Source organism: Podarcis liolepis (assembly GCF_965112155.1).
Source record: "Podarcis liolepis genome assembly, chromosome: 10".
In the NCBI taxonomy this organism is placed as follows: domain Eukaryota; kingdom Metazoa; phylum Chordata; class Lepidosauria; order Squamata; family Lacertidae; genus Podarcis; species Podarcis liolepis.
In genome coordinates, this window is record NC_139562.1 from 30,895,915 (window position 1) to 30,920,085 (window position 24,171).

Consider the following 24,171-nt stretch of genomic DNA (forward strand, 5'->3'; position numbering starts at 1 on the left):
AACAGAGGTTGGATGGCCATCTGCCATGTTTTATCTAGTTGAGATTCCTGCATTGCACAGGGTTGAACTAGATGCATTGCACAGGGTTGACCCCCTTGGGGTCACTTCCAACTCTAGGATTCTATTATCCCTGTGACACCAGGAAAAGCTCCACTTTGTGTGCTTTCGGTTCTCCTTAGTCCAAAAGTAGATCACCAAATAAACACTTTAGAGCATGTGGGGAGAGGGTAGCTGGGGATTTTCTCACTATCTGTCACTAAATTAACCACACATGCAAGCAATTGCCAAATATCTTCCAGTTACTAGTACAATTCATCACACACTTTGTACTGCCTCTAAAACATTAATGAGAAGCCATGTTGTACACGCTGGAGGCAGATCTGCTGACTCAGGAGTTCTCTTTCTTAGGATATCCTTTTTCAAACCTAATGTTGCATTCAAAACTTTACAGGTTGTTTTTGTTGTTGTTGTTGTTTTGTTTTTTAGTACAGTAAGTGCACAATTTGTCCCCATATGCAGTATATCTACAAGTGCTCGGGAATTATTATAGCCCTGACCTGTTTTCTTAAGCTCTTGGGAGAAACAGACACAGAGATACACAATTTATTTCAACTTAAGGATGAAAGTTATTTCTTTCATCTTATCAAGTTGGCTCTTGCCTGCAAAAACATACATCACAATCAATGCATTGGTCTTTGATTCCACACGGGAAAAACCTATAGTCCTGCAGAGTTGTTCTATAAGGGCAACATGGAGATGAGGAAAGAGAAAACAAGAGAGCCATTGGTCTGGTTGTAAGGCGCATGTCAGACCAGGCTTGGCGGGGCAGCACCATCCTCCATTGATGATCAGGTGGGGTGGGGTCTGATGTGGCATTGCTTCTTGTAGAGCATTTTGTCAATGGAGCTGGGCTTTCAAGTCTCAATGAAAAATGGCATGCTTTTATACCATGTTTAATGTTGGAGCAGCTTTCTTGTAAAAGCACGTTTCGGTGCTTCTGCAATTTTAAATCTGTGCTATAGAATATAAATCCAAGAGCTGGGAGCTCAGGCTAGCATCTTGACATTTAATAGGCAACAAAACAGTTCTAACATTGTCGTAAATAATAATAGCAATAGCGTTACCATCAGAAAAATGCTAAATGAAAAGTTTTAAAATGCTATGCTCTGGCAGGGTTTCAGATTCTCAGCAGAAGTTTTTGAATGGCGCTAGGCGAAATAATTGAATGGGGGGAGGGGTTACCTACCTTTCAGGGGATCTGCCCACCCCAATAATTTACAACATAATAAATATGCTTTAAGAAAATCAAGTGATTAAAATAACAGTAAAGCATCATTAAAAATAGAAGCAGCAGTTGAAATAACTATTAAAACGCAGCACAATAATTAAGTTATTAACGGATGCAAAGGAAAGAGGAGGCTTTGCACTGCCGGACTTGAAACTATACTACGAAGCACCATGTCTTTGCTGGTTGAAAGAATGGATAAAATTAGAGAATAAGGAGTTATTAGATTTAGAAGGATTTGATAACAGATTTGGATGGCACGCGTATTTATGGTGTGAAAAGAATAAAATTCATAAAGGTTTTGGGAACCACATATTTCGGAGCTCATTAATAGAAATATGGGATAGGTACAAAAACCTATTAGAACCCAGAGTTCCACACTGGTTGTCTCCATTAGAGGTTATGAGTGTAAAGAAAATAAATATGAGAGGTAACTGGATTACATATGGTCAATTGATAATCAAAGAAGGAGGAAAATGGAAACTAAAGCCATACGAACAAGTTAGAGAACATGTTTATGACTGGTTGCATTACTTTCAGGTCAATGAAATGTTTAAAAAAGATATCAAAGAAAAGGGTTATGTAGAAAAAGATTCAAAGTTCCAGACAGAAGTGATAAATAATGATTCTAAAATTCTGTCAAAAATGTACAAAATATTGTTGGAATGGAATCTGAAAGATGAGGAAGTTAAATCGGTAATGGTACAATGGGCCAAAGATTTTGGTTATAATATAGAGTTTGAGGATTGGGAAAAACTGTGGAAGGAGAACTTAAGATTCAGTGCTTGTATGACACTAAAAGAAAATGTTATGAAAATGTTTTACAGATGGTATATCACACCGGTAAAATTAGCAAAAATGTATAAGATGTGTAATAAATGTTGGAAATGTGAAGGGATTTTGGGAGATGATATACAATGAAATGAAAAAGATGTTAAAATGTACATTTGCAAAGAAACCAGAGATGTTTCTTTTAGGGATTACAGGAAAGGAAATAAGAAGAAAGGACTTTAAACTTTTCCAGTAGGCAGTTACAGCAGCAAGAATCCTATTGGCCCAGAAATGGAAACAAGAGGAAATACCGACGGTAGAAGAATGGAGACTGAAGCTGACAGACTATGCAGAACTGGACAGACTAACTGGGAAAATCAGATATCTTCGAGACCAAAAGTTCATCGAGGACTGGGGGAAATTTGTTGAATATCTGAAAAGAACGTGTGATGTGCAAACAATGCTAGTGGGGTTCCAAGAAGCACTGTGAAAGTTGAGATATATTGTTTGAACAGAAACAGAAGTGGGAGGGAAGGTTAATGGCAATATAAACAGAAGAAATGTGTAACTGGGAGGCAAATATGGATGATTGTCAGAGAAGCTGAAGGAAGTCCAAAAAGAGTTAAATTTGTGGAAATTCTGATATGATTGTTTGTGTTGGAAAATTAATAAAAATTATTATGAAAAAAATAAATAAAACGCAGCACAATAAAAATCAAGGAAATGTCAACTGGAAGGCCAACACAGAGAACAACATATATGGGGGTGGGGTGCAGTGTAATTCAAATTGCAATGCGGCTACCACAGAGAACACCCTGTTCCTGGTCTTCTCTCCAACCTCTCTCCAGTGGACAGGCTGTGATTACCCCTGCCTGTGTTTTCTAGTAGGTCAGGCATGGGGAACCTTGGCCCACCTGATGTTGCTGAACTACAACTCCAATCATTCCTCGTTATTGGTCATGTTTTCTGGGGCTGAGGGGAGTTGTAGTTCAGCAACATCTGAAGGGTCAAAGGCATTGTTGCACACCATCCCAATCTCTAAGTGGTATCTTTAGGATACATGGTTTATTTACACATATATACAACCTAAGCCTATGATGGAGGTGCTCACAGCATTAACACCTCAAGTGTGTCTTGCTTCTCCCATAGCCACAGCCTTGGACCCCAGCAGAAATCAGCCAGTTGCTGCCTGCTTCTTTTGATGGAGTTGCTGCTGGATCATTTGCTTAAGCTGCTCCATCTGTTGCTTTGGAGCTTCTCATTCCTGGCTCATGCACATACACAATTTCTAACTCTGGCCTTTGTCTTTCTAACTAACATGCACAAAGCCACTTCCTTTGTTACCTTAATGGTCCATACTTCAGAAGCCATTATCAATAAACTTGCCTGGCTGTTCCAGCAATGTGAATCACTGCTGGATCCAGGAATTGGAAGGGACTCAAACATTAGTGCCTACCACCCCACCCCAAACCCCTCACAACAGTATCATGTTCACTTTATGACACCACATGATCTCTTCTGGGAAAATGTCACTTGTCTCTTATTGTTCCATAGGGTATTTATCAGACGGCATATACTGTACACTATTCATTGTAATCAGATGGTTTGACTTTCTTACTGGCATTTCCATTACTGTTTCCCATTGCAGGAACCTTTAAATCAATGAACATGGGTTACATTTTGTGCATTTTTGTCCTGTGGCCTTAAGAGCCGCCAGGTAGTTTTAATGAACTTGTGTTTGGCCCAAAGGGGTCCTGTGTGCACTGATCTATTGAGTACTTATTGCAAATATTGGTGACCTCCATTTTCATGTTTCATGGGTGGTATGGAATTTTAGGTATGCAGAGGCACTGAGGAATAAAGGGAAATATGGTCAGCATTTTCAGATAGTTACCTAACTGCTCTTTATTTCTGGGGCTAATGCTTTGTTTTTAGTGCTTAACTCAGATACGTTGGTTTCAAATATTCAATAAATCAAGCTGCAATTTTAAATAATGAAAATATTAACCACATTTAAAATACAAAGATGTAAACAACAATTTATTTTTCATAACAAGAATAACAGGTACACATTTGTGTGTGCACATATATAAAAACATCTCTTTAAATTAAAACATTACTTCAGCTCTAAACTATGAGATCTAGCGAATTATGTAAAGCTGATGAGTAAGGCAAGATACATAACAGATCCAAGGTTCCTTAATTAAGTTGCCGTTGTGAGTGCCAGGGTCAGCTTCAGCAGTCTGGGGGAGCTGCCAAGATTTTGCTCATATTTTGCATGGAAGCCACCATATTTGTCAACTCACTACTGATAGTATGCAGCTCCTTTGCCATACTGCAGAAGTCCCCTCTGAGTCCACAAACGGCGTTTTTAATCTCTTCCAAAAGGGTCATGGCTTTTTGTTCAGTGTTTGTACAAAGGAAGTGTGTACCAGGCAGATCAGCAGCAGGAGACTCAATTGCGGCAGCCGCAGGAGGTGTATCATGCACCACATTGTCTTCCCAGTTCTCAGAATAAGCGCGGCAAGTTCTACGCCTACAACTATCAATGTTTTTGACTGGACATTTTGAATTATCTGGAAGAAGACTTAAGATGTTAGCATTTTCAAATACATCAGGCCCTTGGCAGGGTGAAAAGGAATTTGCAATCCTTTCTTTGAGATCGTTAAAGAAAAGAGAAGGCAGTCCAGGTGGTGGTGTGAGCAAATAAGAAGGTCCACGGGAAGGAAAACAATGAGGCTGTGGGGTGTTGTTTGGAACGGCTGACTCAGGGGATGACATTGAGAAAGTGGAAAAGGAGGATGTTGTTCCCATTGAGCCGGCAGAGTCTGAAATGTACATGAAAGAAAAGTACGTAATGTTATACATTATTTGCCAAAGGTAGATATTCATTTTTAAGACCCCCTGGACCGTGCTAGCATCTTACTGAAAATAAATGGAAGTATCTTAACTTACAATGTGCCATGTTTAAAGAAACAACAAACAAACTGAAAGCAAAACATGGCATTCAATACACAATGGAATCTGGAGCTTAAGATAGTGAGATTTATTTATTTATTACCTGGATCAGCTGTTCATCCAGATGGGGCTTGTCCATTTACATTATTGGATATGCAAGTTCAAGGAACAGGTCTTAGGAACTTCCCCTGAAACAGCAGAATGCTGGCAATGGATATGCCTTAAAGTGATCAGGCCTTTTATCCCCATCTAATCAATACATGGAATGAGAGAAGGGCATTTATTCTTTCGCCTCAGGCAATATTACAGCTCCTGAATGGCAACACTCCACACAGCCAGACTGCATTTGTACTGTGTCCAGTGCGAGGGTCTGCTCAATAGTGTGGAACTTATGGCAACGGACACAAGAGGTGTTCCATGTGACTGATGTGGGAAGCCAGATCATTTGCAAGAGAAAGACTAGATTCAGTAATGCAGTGAAGTTTGTAGAGAGGTCTGTTGCGATGGCATTGGGTATGCTCTGGCCGCCTCCTGTGTTCCCCTGCCTCTTTCTCTCCCCAATCCCTTTTCATTTCTCCCCATAATCTCAGCATTCCTTTCTTCTTCATATCTCTTTAATCTCCTTTTCCTCACACTAAAGAAGTCGATTTTGTATTTTATTTTCAAGACTCATGAACAGGGCTGGTCCAATACAAATTGCTGCCTGAGGTGAAGGACAAAATGCCTCCCCTTCCTGTTCCATATAAAGAAGCTAAGAGGGGTAGCAGGTGAAACTTGCTTCAACACTGACTGCATACACTGTACTTTAAAAGCACATTCCCTCCACCCACCCCAAGAATCCTGAAAACTGTAGTTTGTAAGAATGTCAGGAATTGTAGCTCTATGAGAGGTGAACTACAATTCCCAGGATTCATGGGGAGTACTTGAAATGTATGGTGTGTATGCAGCCACTGGTGATGATGGGACAGTGTACTCCACTGTATCTGAGGGCAACAGAGCAGGTCATGTGGCACACACAATTCTGTCATCCAATACCTTGCCTCTGCTACTCACCCCCCCCACACACACAAATTACCACCTAAGGCGCCCCCCCCCCCAGTCTTCCCAACGGTAGAGCCAGCTCTGCCCATGAACACAAAATGCTTTGTGCATAACAATTCAGCTTTTTTCATGGCTTGACACCTGGAACTCCCAAATGTTTCAGTGAGTGAGGATGGCGGGGAAATGCTGGAAAACTTTAATTCCTTAGTTCTGACTCTTCATTTTGGGATATTCAGTAACTGTCACATATCTGAACAGACTATTACTGACATGTAGCATTTTCTGTATAGAATTTTACTCACGTGCAAAGAAAATAAATGGATACAATCTGTTCACGTGTCACAATTTTTAAAACTGTATGGTATAAAGGTCAGCATGTTAAAAGACTGGGGAAATTGATATGGTATTGCAAAAGATGACCACTAGTTTCAAATAAATAATAGTTTGGGCATAATTGTGCATGCAGTTAACATGCCTTGTTTTTATATAAAAATAATGGAAGGGAGAAATCATGACCCCATAGAGAGGGAGGGATGTTAAACCCTTCCCCCATATCATGATCACTGTGAAAGTTGTTGGGCCAGATCAGACAATATGGTAGTTTTAGAGGGGTGATTTTCACCCAAATAGCAGTGCAAGTGGAAAATGTTGCCCTGTTCCCTCTTTGCTGCATTCCCATTCTTGATAGGGTACCCTGCAACTGCTGTTATCAAAGTAAAAAACAAGACATGTTAAATGCATATGCACATTTCATGCATTGGCCCAAAATTTGTCCATCATCTTGCAAGCCAGCTATCCTTGACCTGTTTGAATTCAGTATGCGGGAATGGACTAGTTATACAAGTTCTTACAACAGCACTAAATTCATTAAGTTTCACCTTGGCTTCTGTTATTTAATATTTACTATGAAGCTTCAAAAAGGTGCCACTAAGGCTTTGTACACATTAGCAGCTTAAAATGCAGCAAGGTCGTTTTCTCCACTGCATTTCAAGTCTCATTTTTACAATGCTGTACACAGCAAAGAGGGGGTGCTGTTGTACTCAACCAAAGGCATCAAACAGCCGAATTTCTCAAGAAACTAAAGCCTACATATAGATTGTGGCTAATAGCATGTGTATTCAGCTTCAGACACCACTGGTGGTAGTCAGGGTTGGCTCACCCACGGGGCAAAGTGAGACAGGATCCACAGGGCCAGCAGATCTCACCTCCAAGAAGTGGAATCCTGTGGTGCAATCTTTGGAGACCAGAGCACACCTCTACAGTGGCCTCTTGGCAAACAGGAGGACTTGCTGGTCTCCTCCCAGCCCTAGGGAGGAAACCCCTTCTATTGTGACAGCCTTTGATTCCCACTTCAACCATCAGGTAAGGTTGGTTTGATTCCCCACCTCCTCTTGCTCCCAATCTAGATCTTTATCCCCCTGTTGTTCTTGATGTAAATCTTCACTCATCCCTTCTTCCTGGGGCGGGTTAGAGAGTGCAATTTTGTGGTGCACCTCAGGTGCCAAAATGTATTAGGCTGGCCTTCGTGGTAGTGCACTGGGCCCGGATGAGACAGTAATATGTATGCAGCCATGACCACTTCAAAATAATGTCCACTTGATGCCGCTTTTAAATATAATAAGAGTTTTATCTGCTGTGTAAAGAGAATGCTATAAAAGCAATTACTAGCATTATAGACATTCACTAACAGTGTCTTAACATCTAGAATCAATGGAACCCAACCCCCTGGGTATTTATTATTCACAAAAATAGTACAGTTTTGCAAAAACTATAGAAAAAGAATTTGGATGGTGAAGCAACAGGCATGTTTCTATGATGGACATGGAAGCCACAAGCTCACCTGGCCTTGGGGTTGGTTGGCTGCCTAAGCTGGCTGGCTGTACTGTGCTTGCCCTCAAGAAGCAGAAATTTTTCAGGCTAGATTCACTAGGTTCAAATAGTTGCTGAGAAGAAGCTGGAGTTGTGGTTTTCGTTATGCTGTTTCCCAAAGAATCAAATGTTTGAAAAGTTGGAGATTGGTAGAGGGTCTCAACAGAGGCTTCAGTCTGACAGCAAACAAAATCTGGTTTGGTGTTTTGTCTGTTGGTAGTGATAAACTCTTCTGGGCCCAATGACCAAAGATCAAGCAAAGTTTCTGCAACTTTGTGGCTGTATACACTGGACTGTGTCTTCGGAGGAGATTTAAGCATAGCTTTGGAAGTAATAGAACTCTTTGATTTCCTGCCTGAATCCCATTTTGGAAAAGTTAAAGGATTTCTTTCTGATGGATTCAAATAAGTACCTGCAAGGTAACAAAAGTTATGTCACAAAAAATAACATTATTTTTTGAATGGAAGTATATAGTTTCATTAGTATATTATATCTTACATTATTGCCAAGTGGCTTCAAGGTGAATACAGCTAAAAAGCAGAAATATAACAACAGAAAACTACAGTATAAAAGATCATACAAGCAGCAGATAAAAGCTGTAAGACCAGCAGATAAAATCCAGATAAAACATCAATAAAACAGCAGGGTATCCAGTACTGTTAAAACTCCTAATAGGGCAAGTACATTAAATATATAGAGGGAATGTAAGGGGGGAAGTATAATGCCTAGATAGTGTGCTATTATTTTTTCTTTATTATTCTTTATTAAATTTGTATAACACCCTCCATCCATAGATCTCAACACTTCACAACATTAAAATATCAAAAGTTTTTTTAAAAAAAACCCCACAAAATACACAACAGCACATACACTGCCACACCTCCAGATGTAAAGGAGAAGTAGAGCTGTGTGTCATCAGCATATTGCTGACAACATACCAGTACTCCAAACCTCTGGATAATCTGACTCAGTGGTTTCATGTAGATGTTAAATAGCATAGGGGATACAACTGAACCCTAAGGAATCCCACACTGAAGGCTCCACGGGGCCAAAGAACACTCCCCAAGCATCACCCTCTGGAAATGTCCATCCCTATTTCAAATGTTTGAAAGAGGGATGGACATTTCCTTATTTGAAATAGGGAATTCAAATAAGGAAATGTCCATCCCTCTTTCAAATATCAGCCATAAAACTATATTATGACTTGAATATGACCTGATGAAACCTTGTTATTTCAAGCCTGGTTTCATGTAGCTAATCTATGTTACTGCACTTAAATATCTGTAATTATGAGCTATAATAATATTGTATTCAAATTTGTCTTGCTCAAGCTGAATGCTGATTTAGTGACTATAATACAGCCCTTAATGGCTATGTGTCCTATTTAAATGCTAATCATCTAGAAGTAGTTTTCTTCCTAGGAATCTCCATACCAATTTTATTCAATTGCCTATTATACTGTACAAATTTCAGTAAGGCAAATGAATGATCAAGAGTGATAAGGAACTAGGCTATATGCAAGCACAGCAGGGAGGGGAGGACCAAGCGCTGGAAGTGCCTGACATTAAAGATCCATAAACCTGACCTCCCACCTGAACATCAAGTTCAGGAGAATGCTTCAAGCCAAGCATTTCATATGGGAGGCAAACAAGGGAGCCAGTAAAAGACTTGCGTCAAAAGGAAACCTGGTCATTCCCCACCAGATTCCTGACTCTGAGATAAGGAGAAAAATGCATGCACACTATTTGAATAGCAATGCCCATCAACTTTGGGGGGAGCCTGGCCCCCTCATATATTTTATGGGGGCCCTAGGAGTTGGCTTCTATACCTTTCAGTGAAAACCTCATATTCAGTCTTCACTGAGGCATTCTGCCTCAACATGACAAGCAGTGGGGAGTTTGCAGAGCTTGTAAAGCTTTCCCCTTTCTCAGTGTTCGGTACTGAAATCCACACTCATCAGCTCCTCTGACTTTCCTGAAGACTCCCAGGTGAAAGTAAAGACACTATGCTAATTTCATGTGTGCAAAATGGAAAGCTAATTTTCTGAGTGGGGGAGAAAAAGAGAACGAGTCAAGAATTATTGTTTCTGAGAAACTTGCTGGAATTCTCTGCTGTCCTAATCCATCCCACTTTCCTGCACAGATTAGCTGTTGATTATTTTATAGAATTATGTGCATCCCTATTTTCCTATGTGGCAAGTACTCTTTGGTGAGAGAACCCTAGCAAAGATTTAAAATCACAAAATACGCAGCAAAGTAAAATGTGGAAATATAGGCTTGAAAGCATTCCCTTCCAAGTTGCTGCCAAGTTTTCCTCTTCCCTTAGCATAAAAAGAGAAACCACATGTTTTACTTACAAATTCTTCAGAGGTAAAATTCATGTGCTTTTCCATACAGCAGTAAGAAAACACAGACAATAAAACTTATATTCCAAAGTAGGAAATGTTTTTAAATTATTTGTATAGAAACACAAAATTGGGCTTGTGTAAACCGTGCAGTCTGAGTCTTTTATTTCTAAAAATAAAACAAGTTACTCAACCTTAACTCCCCAGATGTTGTTAGACTACAATTCCCATACATCCCACCTTATTTGTACTCTTGCAATAAATATGCAACTTCATAGAAATTACTAGTTGCAAGGGTTCAGACTGGCATGAGAACAAAATGTTGTTCATTTCATTGTTTAAAAAAATCAGCAGATGGATAGTGGTTTGTGCTTACTACAATCTGCACTTACTCTACTCTTTATCCCTCTGTTCTACTATCTTTGTCAGTCTGCTTAACCTTTCAAAAAGATATTCCTGCTGACAAAATCAAGGATGTTTTCACAGTTTGAAACATAATGAATCTGAAAGTCTCTAGAGAGAAAGCTGATGACCCTCTTTGGAAAAATCAAATGTCATAAACTATTAGTATTATCTGACTTGTGCACATTATTTGTGGAAAGAAGCCACGTAAGGAATGAAAAGCCAGGGAAGTACTTTAGATTAAATCCAAGGCATTTTAATAACATAAAACTGTACCACTAGCATTAAGAGAAGGCAAGAGTACGTTCTCAGCAAAACAAATTAATTGAGATTTGACAGATTTGGATGTAACCCATGTTCAATTTTGTCAAATTTGTCTTTAGGAAGTCTATTCTTCAAAGTGAATCCCAACCCCTAAATTAGCTTTGGTGAAAATGGAATACAGTGGTACCTTTGGTTGTAAACCAAAACAGGTTGTAACCCAAGGCGTGCTTTCGCCAATGGGGCCTCCCCCAAAAAAGGGTTGTAATAAAAAAAATTGGGTTGTGATCCAAAAAAATGGGACACGCACTTCCAGGTTTGACGTGGTTTAATCCAAAACGGTAGCAAACCAAGGTACCACTGTATTTCACTATTATTATTATTTTAATAATTAATTCTTAAATTGAAATTAACTTAATTTTGAGTGGCTCTATTCCTCCAAATATCCCAACTTTATTTCAGTTTACAAGATGGCAAGGGATTATTATTTTCTGGCAAAATACAGAAAAAGAAGCACTTAAGACACTTCATTGTTACTGTAGGATACATTGACACTGTGTGTGTGTGTGTGTGTGTGTGTGTGTGTGTGTGTGTGTGTGTGTCTGTGTGGTTGTGTGCATTTCCCCCACCTACATAGTTTTAAAAGCAGAAATAGGTATGTTATGGAACACAATAATGAAAATTTGTGAGATCTTCCACAGCACAGTCGGCACCCCACCAAGGAGACAAGGCCCAGCATGAAAATAGAATCCTGGTTTCTTGAGTCCACCAGCTCCCACTGCTTACTTTTCTATCAATAATATCTAGCACCTGAGACCCTTTCTGTGTTCTTGTATGACATTGTTTGTCTCTATGGCAACAGTTTGTGAGGTTATAGAGAATGCACTAAACTGTGTTAGTCACAACATGTCATGGCAGTAAATTCTATTGTTAATTTATGTTCTGTAAAATACTTTATTTTGCCAGTCATGAACCAGCCGCCAACCCATGTACTTAGTTCATCTGAAGTTCTAGTACTGGGCCGTGAGGCAAAGGGATGTGACAGCCTCAGGCAGCAGAATCCACAGGGGCAGCAGATCTCAGCTCCCATGAACACAGGTGCTGCTGCCATAGTTGTAGCAATGTGCTCCTTGGAGCCATGGGTGTAGCCAGGGTTTATGTTAGTGGGGGCAAGACTTTGTGGGGGGAGAGGACTTTTGTTGGGGTGGCAGAACCGACGTGATTTGTTAGTTAAGTATTTCTATTGTTTTACGTGATCGGGTGGGGCAGCTGCCCCCCCTTGGCTACGCCCATGCTTGGAGCCCAAATCTGCCACCTGCTTGGTAGCCCCCCAGATGCCACCCCTACAGTGGCCTTTGGGTGAATAGGAGGTGCTGCTGGTCTTCTACCCCAGGGAGGAAATAGTGAGGGCCACCCTCTGGGATCTCCTGGGCTCTGCATCCACCTAGCATGAATCAAATTAGATGCCTCCCCCCCTGCCCCCCACACTCCAGCCTTTGATTCCCACTTCAACCATTGGGTAAGGTTGATTTGATTCCCCCCTTTGTTCCCAATGTAGATCTTCTCTCACTCCTTCTTCGCTGGTGGGAAGGGGTGGAGACACCATTTTGTGGTTTGTCTCAGGTGCCAGAATGTATTGGGCCAGGCCTGGAAAGAAGTGTACAATGGTTTAAGAATTTTTGTGACTAGAATTGAGACTCTTTTAAAAATAACACATTGTAAACTGCTCACATCTCTTTCTTTAGAAGAAGCAACTGCAGGGCCCCCCAATCTGGATTGGAGGGTTTTGGGTTTTTTAATCCCTTTCCATTCCTACACCATCTTCCTGATGAAAACTGCCTTTTCTCCCAGTTGCTGCTTCCTTCTGAAGGTGCAATTGAATGCAAATTCTGCCTTTGCTTTTAACCTACTTGCCTTCTACTTATTGTTTCCTACTTACTCGAATTCCAGGAGTTCCCAGCCGTTATCTTTGTATCTGTTGCCAATTCCTCTACAGTGACCTTAGTTGGAAATGTTGGTTGCACATCAGTAGTTGAGGACTCGTCATCACTAAAGATTATCAAGTCCTGACACACAAGAAAAACATGAAGCAATCAAGCAGAAACAGTTAATTATAAGCTACATTAAGAAAAATATTGTGTGGCATTTAACATCACAGGCAGCCAATGACAGGTGATCGATCCGCCATCGTCCCTCCACTGGCATAAGAAGAGGAGTGCGGGGGGAGCGTACCGCCCTGTTCCAGCAGCACGATCCTGGTGGGGTGCCATTGCGGCTGCTCCCCTGCCCGCGCTGGGCGCCATGACCCTGCAGGCAGCATGCCACGCCCCCAGGACGCGCGCCAGCCCCGCCTGCTCTCTGCCCCCAGTGCCAAAGCATGAAGCTCCACCACGGCGTCCCTCCCCCAGCTTCAAAGAGATTTTCTAATCACCCAGGCCTTTTACCTAACTCATGTGGTCTAGACTTCGCAGTTTTTAAACCAGTGGTTTAACTTGGGGGGTTCAGTGAGTTTTTGTATTTATATAGGATTTGATTTTTATGGTTTTATATATTATTGACATTTATGTTTTTGTTGTAATTTTCTCTCCTCAGAAATAAAAACATTTATAATTATATATCAGCTACTGAAAGATTACATTTTTTTTAAAAAAGAATTATTTTAAATAAAAATAACCATTATGGAATTAGGTTCACTTTAATTGAGACAATCATGCCAAACCATGATCATTTGAATAGTTTCCAGTTATCTGTAGCCTCCTTTATGTATTCTTTATAAGCAGTTCATAATTATTCACAAACAATAACTTCAGGTCCTCTGATAAATATATTATGAGACACTTAACTGTTTTTCAGAACATTTTAACCTATGTTTAGCTTAAAAAAAAAAAATCCAGCTTGGCTATTCCACCAAAGTGCAGACCAATTAATTCTAATTTGTTTCTATTAATTTTATATCCAGATACTGCACCAATTTGCTGAATAACCTCAGACAGTTCCCCCAACGATTTCACAGGGTTTTGACAGCTAATCATTATACCATCTGCATCTAGTTTGATCTTAATTTTGCTGCCTCCAATTCTCTCAGCAGTTTGGCTGCTGGAAGTAAATGTGAGGAGACTATACATCCCAAGGCTGTCAATAATTTAATTTATTTACATTACTTGAAGGTATCCGTGACCAATTATATTATGGCCATAGGCGCTAGTGGAGGAACAGGAGTGCGGAGGGAGCGGACCGCCCCCGGCACCACTATTCCGGTAGGGTGCCATTGCAACACCCCCTCCCTGGACACACGCCACGCACCCCCACACGCACCGGGCCCCACGGCCCCACAAGTGGCACATCACGCCCCCAGAACGCGTGCCATGCCCCTGCGGGTGGCATGCCAAACCCTCGTGGGTGGCATACCACGCCCCCGGGTGGCGCATCACACTCACGGGGGGGGGGGGGGTGCCATCCACGTCCCCTCATGCTCTCCACCCCCGGTAGCAGAGCATGCAGCTTCGCCACTGGCCATAGGCTCATCCATACCAGCTTCGGTTGGTAAGACAGATATGGCCATTCCTGGATCAGGATAGCTCGAATACAGTTGTCTATGCATTGGTAATCACATGGTTGAATTAAAATTCTGGCTTTAAAAAGCCATCTCTCTTAATCATAAACTGTGTCGTATTACAATATTTGCTGTGTTTCTGATGAGGTCTCTCACACACAAGTGCTAAAATTTAGAGATGATTTATTTTTTATTTTTTATTTTATTTATCTTTTTATTTTTATTTGGGGCTGGCCTTATCTGAGATACTTTCTAATATTGGTAGGAAAGCTTTAAAACCATGGAAGCTTAATGAACATAGTGCTGGAAGCGAACTCAACCTTTTCTACAACAGAAAAACAACTAAGCAGGTGTCAAGTGAAGTGCTAAAACTGGTACAGAAAACACTGTAACCACAGGTGTAGCTAACTGTATTCAGCACTGTTTAAACCACAGCTTTTGAAGCAATCCTAAGCATTGCTTGTTTTTGTTTTTGCCTGCAGTTAAATCAACCTGTTGCCAATGGTGTGTTTTTTAAAGGTATTTAATTCAAGTATTGTCACTTAAATTGTAGCTTGAATTTTTAAAGTAGTCCTGCTACTTTTGTTGTGTAAAATAATGCACAGGAGATTGGCATCACTTTTGATGCAGGTATAATTTTGATTTGACATATTGATGTCGATACTGAGTCAAAATGAAATACAAGTATATTATCTTCCAGGGCGTGTTTGAAGATGATTAATTTGGACACAAGGAAGTAGGACAGCATTTCACAAGAGAAAGCGAATGGAAGTTAAGAGCTGAAAGCCATAGAACCCAAAAACATGCGTGTAACTAACTCCTCTTAGAGGAACATTTCAAAGCTCTTCTTAGGATATGCTGACATATTTTATTATACCCATCATACAGCATTCACATATGTATTAAGTTCCAACCTTTACCAAAAGGTACACCCATTATTTTATATCAGGCCGTGCAACTCTGCTATGATTGTGACAGAATGTGTTTTGTTATTTTTAAAATTATTTTTATTAATTTTCCAAATTATTACAAATCAAGCCAAATTAAATTAATTTAATACAATTTCTTAAAATCAGGTTTCCCGCTCCAGTTCTGAACATATGAGCATCATCATTGCCTCACATTGCCACAGTTGACATCCTTCACTTGCCGCCAAACATTCTTCCAGCACCTCCGATACATCTTATAAATGAGTAATCCGTTCCACGTGTGTAGTCCTTCATATACGTTGCTATTCCAGACCCGGTGTGCTGGGAGAGTTAATTATTATCTTCCATTGTTCAGTTCTTTGCAGTGTTCATCTGGATGGTAAAAGGTCACATTCCATTCCTTCCGCTGTTTACCGACTAGCGCACAAGCTGCGGCCATAAATAACTCGCTGAGCGCATACCTAGTCTCCCGTCACTAAAATTCCGCTCTGTAATCCTTCCTTGGCACACAGTTGAAAACTAGATATTTTCTCAATTTCAGCCTCTTTGCCAGATCTGTTCAGCAGCCTTTCATTCTTTTATCACTGCACCAACAGCACTCCTAGTCCAGTCCAGGAATAATTGTAAATAAAGTCCATTCAACCTTGGTCGAGGTGCGAGGGCATAGTAAAACCTTGATAAATTCCTTGCTGAGCATCAACCAAAAGCCTCCCCCCTCTTTTCCAAGGTAACAAACAGAATAACATAACACTAGCTACACACATCTCTTTCATTTTGCAGGGGTGGACAAGAAGAAAGGAGGCCATTTGAAAACTATATGAAAGCACAAAGCACCTTGTGTCCCCCCCCCCCTCCTTCCCCGGCTGTGTAAGGATTCTCAAGCTTCAAAAAAACCATTCAAGTACCTTCAAAGAGCCAAGCCCAGTCCTTTCGGTAGCTGGCTGATTGCAGCCCTTTAGCACATGTCGGTCCAGGGGCGCCTCTTGATTAATACCAATTGTCCAAATTATGGAGGAACCAAATCATGCCAGAGACGGAGACTCATCCATGGCAGGGACACACTCCCAGGTCGCACCCGCTCTGCCTTTCAAGTTGGCAGACATGGGCTTGAGCGGCACAGCGGGATGCAGTGAGCTCCCCAGACCCCACTGGGGAACATTGCCAGGATTTTTGCCTCATGAATCCTGGCTTTCCCCTGCCTGAACTTCCTCGCTGACCACAGAGGGCAGTGAGGAATGACCACCATTGACTCATGACGAAGCCGGACACCAGAACCAAGTGTTTGTTAAAACTTTTCAGCAGAATCAGCTCAAACCAGCCTAAGAAAAATTAATTAGCCAATATGATGATGACTAGCTTTAACAAACATGGAAGGTAAATTATATTATGGTGTCATCAATAAGGAAACTAACCATTTCCAAATGAGCTGATAAATTAAGTTTCCTTTGAACAGCAATTGAATTGGAGCCTCACTTGCCAAGAAGTCTTGCTTGCATAATTATATAGTTCTAAGTTACACTTGTACTGCCTGTTCTGGAATTCTATTCCATGGAGCCTTGCTTAGATTCATGCAGCATTAAAATTTAATGCAACCATAACTTCAATAGCTTCTTTTTATCAAATGTGAATACTGCTGCAGAGTAGGTATAATATTGACAGGAAATACAGTATAATGAGCAATAAAAAGGAGACTAAAGTTTATAAAATGTATCTTACAGTGATATCAGCTTTCTTTTAAACAGTCCCGTGGAAGCCTTGTGAAATGACTAGGGAAAAGTAGTAAGTGTTCTAACAGAGAGTAGTGCTGAGTTGTTATTGTGCAAGATGTGTTCCTTTCTGTTTTATACCACTACATTAGTCTCCTGCTTTGACTTTCTTATCTTTTAGAATTTTCCCCTCTTCTTCTAGCATGAAGAAAGTATAGATAGATACAGAGATTTGGAACAATTATATATCTTCCTTGTTGTATGTTTGTGAACTCCCAGCTTATAAGTCACTTTTCACTTCTGTGAATCCAGTCTATCAGTCTCTACAACAAATTCTTCTGTCCCCATTCAAAATGATGGGAAACCAGGCTTTCCTGATATATAAATGAGCCCTGGTGAGCCTCAGACTCTTAGGCTTCCATCTCTCCACTCCGCTTCTTTTCAATTACCCGAGGGGAGAGGATTGGAAACATCTTCTTCCACTTTTGAACTAACAGAGTTTTCTACACTGCCTGAACTTGGAGAAGCATGGTTTGCTTAGGTCACAGAGCCTTTGGGGCCTGTGAGGGCATTTGCAAAGCGGAAAAACTGTTTGGGGTAGCATATGCACAACACAACCATGCACACATATGGGTATGACAACCAGAACCTCACAAACATCGCAACCACATGCACACACACCCAAACCTAATTATTTTGGGATGAGAGGGAATCTTCCTGAAGACTGAGTGCAGCTGGGGAGGCAACAGTTCCTTCCTTTCCCATCTGCAGTCTCCAGGAAGCCGCCCCCCTCCCCTGCTAAAAAAAGAAAAGGCTTGAAATAAGACATCTACTGAAGCCCAACTGCAGCATATTTGGGAGGGAGGCCACAGCTGGGGAAGAAAGGGGTAATCCTCCCTCAAAATCACTCCCTCCCCCCCCAAAAAAATGGACTGGGGAAAAAACCTATTATAGCCAATGGAGGGATTCTTGGAAGCCTAATTGTGTCACAGGAGGGAATCACAGTTGAGTAAAGGGAGGTTGATTCTTTCCTCCCAGTTTGTAAACCCACTCCATAACCCTACACCCTGGCTACAATAGAAGGCTTATTTCAAGCTTAATTTGAAGGGAGGAGGAATATGAGGAGACTGGACCCTGTGCAGAGCTGACCCACCAATAAGGTGGGGTGAAGAACCCGCCTCAGGTGGTGGAAGCCCCACCACTTTTGCTGCCTTGTGGAACACTCCTCCCCTCGCCAAGTTTGGAGAAAGGGGGGCAGGGGACACGCTCCCCTTTTGCCTTAGGTGGCAACACGGGATGAGCCACCCCTGGCCCTGTAAGTGCTCATGAAGCCTTCTGAAAGTGCATGTATGCCCACGGGTGCCACACTGCCAATCCATGGTTTAAACTATGGTTAGTGAGAGCAAGTCAGGATCAAACGATGGTAACAAAGCCTGCCTTGTTGTGAAACCACCTTTTGAACAAACCAACCAGAGTTCCCCAAGTTCAGAAATCACAGGGAACTATGGTTTGTTTAAATTTGGAAAGGAAAGCCTTGGTTTGCCTCCATGCAAGCACAAAAGAGAAGGAGAGAGGAGAGAGCACATATGAGCCCAAGGCTTGCTAGGGCTCAGTCACAGGGTGTAAAACTAAGATTTCCCATTACATTTGAACAGCGCCTTTAAAATGCAAGTAGTCCTAGATTAGTAGTGATTGGAAAGAAAGGTTAAGAAACGAATCAGAGTTAACTCTAGCAATAACACATTTTACACTTGAACAAAATACAATAAAAGTTGAGAATAATAAGTATAGTTACTTTCTCATTAGGTTAGAAGTAGTAGGAATACATTTACAAGGGGAAATTCATTTTTTGACAGAATATTAAAGTTTCCAGGTATTAGTATGGAGATTGGAAGATCAACACTGTGAAATTTGACTAGAGGGCTAGAGTTTTTGGAGGACCAACTTATTAGATTTAAGGGAAAACAAGGATTAACAGTGATAGATTCACTAGACTGAGAGAAGTATGTTTGGTATTTCACAGCAGATGGAATAAGAAAAGCAATTTTCTTCCCACCAGCATGACTTTGTTATTTATGCATCATGATGCCAGAAATTATTCCTAAAACCTGTTACTGAGTAATTCCTCAATAAAATATACTTTTGCATATAGGTAAGAAATTAAGGCTGCAGTGCTACATCCACTTACCTGAGAGCAGGCCCAACTGAGCTCAATGGGACTTAGTTTTGAGTAGACCTGTGCAGGATTGCACTGCCAATGACCTTTAATAGAAGGATAAATTCCTTCACAATACATGATTTCCTAATTTTCTGACTGAAGCTTCTATTAGGGTTTGAACTGTTCCCACAAAACAAAGAGAATCAATTACAGCCATGCGGAGAGGAATCAAAGACAGAAAAGATAGCTAGCTACCCAACTGGATTTGGTTACCAACATGTTTTGAGGAGGCTCTTTATCAAGGGGAATTTTTTTTACACTCAATGAAAACTGTTTGTGACCATTTTTACGCTGCAACACACCAAGGCAGACATCTATGAAGCAAGTGCATGCAGTTAGGCAGATAGAGATCTGTCCCAGCTCTCCTTTTTTAAATCCAAATTAGGTCTTTCTTTGTTCTCTCTGCCGCCAGGGATGATGACTGAAGCTGGATAAGACTGATGAAAGAATGTTCAGTAGATTTTCCAGTACTTGTTTCTACTAATGTTGTTAAGATTGACCAAAATTTTGGATTCAACATCAGATTGTGGTTAATTGAAATTGGAAACCACACAAGAGGAGGAGGATAGCTAAAGCAGTACAGTAGTCCAAGGCTTGTGCATGTAGCAGTAACCCATTTTTTCATAACGTTCAGACCAAACCACTGTGTTAATTCCTTATTTTTAAAACAGGAAATAAATGCATTTTCTCAAGCATCATGACACAGTACAATATCTGGGTCAATATTGACATAAATGGTGATTGAAGTGATCCTTAATTAGACGGCAGCAGTGACTTGAAACTGTGAGGCACTTCATACAAGTAAGAAGTATGATTAATTATGAACATTGAAAAGGGAGGAAAGAGCATAATGCTCAGAAATGAAATCTCTATTATGTGCATGGAAAACAAAACAAATTCAATTTGTTTATCTCTAGTTTTTCAAATTATAATATTGGCAGGCTTTGCCTATGCCAATTTTTGCAACATAGAGATTATATCTTTTCAACTCCCCAATGGGGCGCTATTATTTTCTTTGTCACATATCCAAGTCTCTTTCCAAAGCAGTCGCCATTTACAATAAAAAGTGTAAGATGAGAAAGTATTATACAGCAGCCATGTGTACTAATGCTTTAATGGGATTGTTTTATTATGGATGTTTTATATTTTTATATTTGTGTAACTTTTTATACTTTGTAAACCACTTAAAAGCCTATTTTCACACTGGGGTGTTGGCATCTGTCTGTCTCAAGAGACAATGGAGTGCCCCTCTGGGGGTGAAATCAAACCGCTGTGTTAGCAGCACAGAACTGACCTCCCTGGAGCAAAGTGTACCAGGTGCCATCCAAGCATCGTAGGGACTCCACTCCAAATTTGTGTAGGGTTTACTCCTTAGCCTTTTATTCTCCTGAAGATGTCCCACAAGGCAGCGGAGGTTTAGGATCAGAGTTTTCCTGATCTTAGATGGGCTACCTTCACAGGCTGAGGAGCCCCATCTGCCCCTCACTTCCCTTGAAAGCATGTGCAGGACCTGCCTTATTAACCGTTTCGTCTGCTCAAGCCACCAGAGCCTGCCTTTGCATGCAGGGCAAGTACCTAACCCACCATGGGTCTGAGACCTACTGGCTACCTTTACTTGGTTTAGCCAGCCAGTTGAAGCCATTTTCTGGAATTTGGCTGCTGTCATATAGTGACAGCTTATAGGAGCCACAGGGAAGAGCTGAATGCAGGGTGGAGACCAAAGGCAGACAGACCACCCCTGAAGGAGCATGGCATGGTATGTCCACCACCAGAAGTACTACCCCTTCTCTAACACCTCATACACTTCAACTTTCAGTAGTATATTAATTATTAATTCAAATAAATCATTTGGTGGTTGGAAGACAGAGTTGCATGCAACACAACCCATGTACCATTCCTTTTCCCCTGTGTGCTCCCCAAATCGTCTCTGCTCTAGAAAGTTCCCCAACTCTCAGGAGCAGATTTTGAGGGTGCGCAGGCAGTTGCAGAAGAGAGATGGGGAAGTTGCATTGTTCAGGTAGAGGCGGTCCTTGAGGTATTGCAGCCCTGAGCTGTTTAAGGCTGTATAGGTCAAAGCCAGCACTTTGAATTGGGCCTGGAAACTAACTGGCAACCAGTACAGTTGGACCAGAATCGGTATAATGTGCTCAGTCTTGCCCTGGTGAGCAGCCTTGCCACCGAATTCTGCACCAACTGAAGTTAACTACCATGGCTAACTGCCACTAACAAACCTATCCCTCCACAGCATTTCCTAACCCCTCATTTAAAGCCATCTGTGCTGCTGGCCTTCCAAACATCCCATGGCAGCATATTTCATGTTAATTTTTCTCTGTGTATACAAGTACTACCTTTGGACTGTTCTGAATGATTTCCAATTTTATTGGCTGATCCTGAGTTGTTTCATTATGACATGGGGGGGGGGCGGATGGACGGGATGGACTTCTCACTCTCTTCATAGCAATCACAATGTTTTAAACCATAAGAAAAACTTGCTGAGGGTCTATGTTAAGAAAAGAGCCACAGGTTGCTTCATAGAATGCAGTAAATCAACCCATTGACCTGTGGTCCTCTAGATGCTGTTTGACTCTATCACCTCTGACCATTAGCCACTCTGACTGAGGCTCATGGGGGTTCGAGTCCAACAAAATATGGAGGACCACAGGTCCGTCCCCCCTGCATTAAGTAATCATACACAGACTGTAAGGCTGCATGCAGGGATTTGTTGCCTTTTAATTACTTTTATATGGTACAGAGCTTTGCAGGTGTTTTTAAGCACTGAAGAAATAATAAATACTATTATGATAGTAACTTCAAGAGCTTCAGTTATGAGGCAGTCTATAATTTCAATCAATCAGCCAACCAACTAACTAAATATTAGCCATTCAAGAGACTGAGCTGTAGATATTAATAATTTAAACAAGAAGCAGGCAAAGGTAATTAGATTCTGGAATAATTACTAAGGAGCTTGGCAATTACCAACTACAATCAGGATCCCAAAATGCTGGAACTTGTGATATTGTAATTTGCATTCTTTAAATTTATTTTGTAATAAAATTAATGAAGGAATAATATTATTAAACAAAACTCTTGCTATTTCAGCTAGGCTACGACTACCTTTGCTTAGGAAAACACCACACTTTTTCACAGATGCAAATCCACAGATTGCTTATGTACTATAAACAGAAGTTAGGAATTAAATAATATTTATTGGACTTTCTTATTAGGATTTTGAGCCATAGTAAACTAAAGAACAGTTCGGCACTGACCTGAAATAGTTTTGCATAATGAGAGAAAGTCTATAGCCACTTCATTATCCATCTGTAATTAAGGACTTCACATTTTCCTATCTTGTCCTGTTTCTGAATCGAAACTGAATGGCTTGGCTGCCCATTCTAGTTTGTTCATATATGACTATTAACTATTAACTTCACGCTACCCAAAGCTTTAATACTCATTTCCTACACTGGTTTGATTGACTCCCAATTCAGTAGTTCAAGGCCACATGTCGATCTAGATTGTGCTATGATTTCTAAATTATATCTGTAAATTTAGAACTGCTCAGTGCCAGTGCACTTTATCTAAATTTAGGTAATGAAATTCACAAGTAATAACCTGTGTCTAGGAAAATCTACCATGGAAAGATGCCCCAGCACTCCCCAATCCCCATTTTTTCTTTATGCAGGCCTGGCACACAGGCACAAATTCCTGAGCAATATACTATAAGTCTCACAATCGTGGCCACAGTCAACATTACCACCAGCAGCAGGTAATGAAATTCCAGTTAAATGACTGCTTTTGACTTCAATCTGAACCTCATTTACCTGGCAGTAAGGCCTATTGGCTTCAGGCCCATTGGCAGATAAGCTCTGCATTACAAAGATGTCTGCAAACATGACATGAAGGCTGCCAACATCAACTCCGCCATGTGGGAACCCTTTGCAGATGACCACAATGGGCCTGGAGACAGACAGTCAGGTCATGTACCCATAGCAGTGATCAGAGGACTACTGGGAGGAACGCAGAGAGAAAAAAACTTCATGGTACATCTGGAGCAGCACAACCGGACATCTTCATCTGCCCCAGCTGCAACAACACATGTCTCTCTCCATGTCAGCCACAGCATGCGCTGAAACCTTCCAACAGTTTGACTTTATCCCCAAAGGCACATTCCTCCATTGTCTCCCAAGACAGATGGATGCCAACAACAACAAACTGTTGTTTTAGATTATATGTTTGTAATGTTCATATGTCACTACAATATGTTCTTTTTTAACAGGACCACAATTCATAAATCTTATATTTAAACAGTAATGTTCATTAGAAGTACACTTGTTGCAAGTGTTAATTGACCTGGGATTGCACAGAACAGTGGAGGTGGGGGGGGGTTGATATAGGAACTTAGTCTATATGGATAGACTAATGGACCCTGGGGTTGCTGACTTCCTTCCCAAGTTACATTATATAGAATTACCACCTAATGTTGCAATTCTGTACACACAGGAGTAAGCCCAACTGAATGTTGGAATTGGACTTGGCTCTTAGTTAACATCCATAGGATAGCTTTGTGAATTGCAACAGGAATGAAATACATCATAGGCACATTTGATTAAATGCCATATTCAACTATGCCTTCCCTTCAAATGCAGTGCATGATTTACCTCTGACAATACCTTGGCAACAGCATTAAGTGCTGTTGTATCTTGGACTATCTCTGCTTTGCCAGATGCCTGAACTGCCTGGCATAGTGCTCCTGCAGATGCCTTAGGGGGAACATCTGTCAAAGAAAAGTACTGTTTTAAAACATATTTTGGTAAAAAGAAAAAAAATAGACAGA

The 24,171-nt window shown here is 40.9% G+C and overlaps 1 protein-coding gene across 3 annotated transcripts in view; it reads right to left on the reverse strand.

Moving 5' to 3' along the window:
- Positions 1-4,068: 4,068 nt before the first annotated feature.
- The window catches only part of ENTHD1 (ENTH domain containing 1), a 30,542-nt gene continuing 10,439 nt past the window's right edge, over positions 4,069-24,171 (reverse strand). For 2 of the 3 annotated variants that reach the window (XM_083462329.1, XM_083462330.1), the window contains 4 exons: positions 23,996-24,111; positions 12,871-12,997; positions 7,896-8,336; positions 4,069-4,884 (listed from right to left, as the gene is read on the reverse strand). In XM_083462329.1, the coding sequence (XP_083318455.1) occupies positions 4,292-4,884; positions 7,896-8,336; positions 12,871-12,997; positions 23,996-24,111 (1,277 nt within the window). In that variant the 3' untranslated portion in view covers positions 4,069-4,291. The remainder of the gene's footprint in view (positions 4,885-7,895; positions 8,337-12,870; positions 12,998-23,995; positions 24,112-24,171) is intronic. The other variant, XM_083462331.1, reaches the window with a different exon arrangement.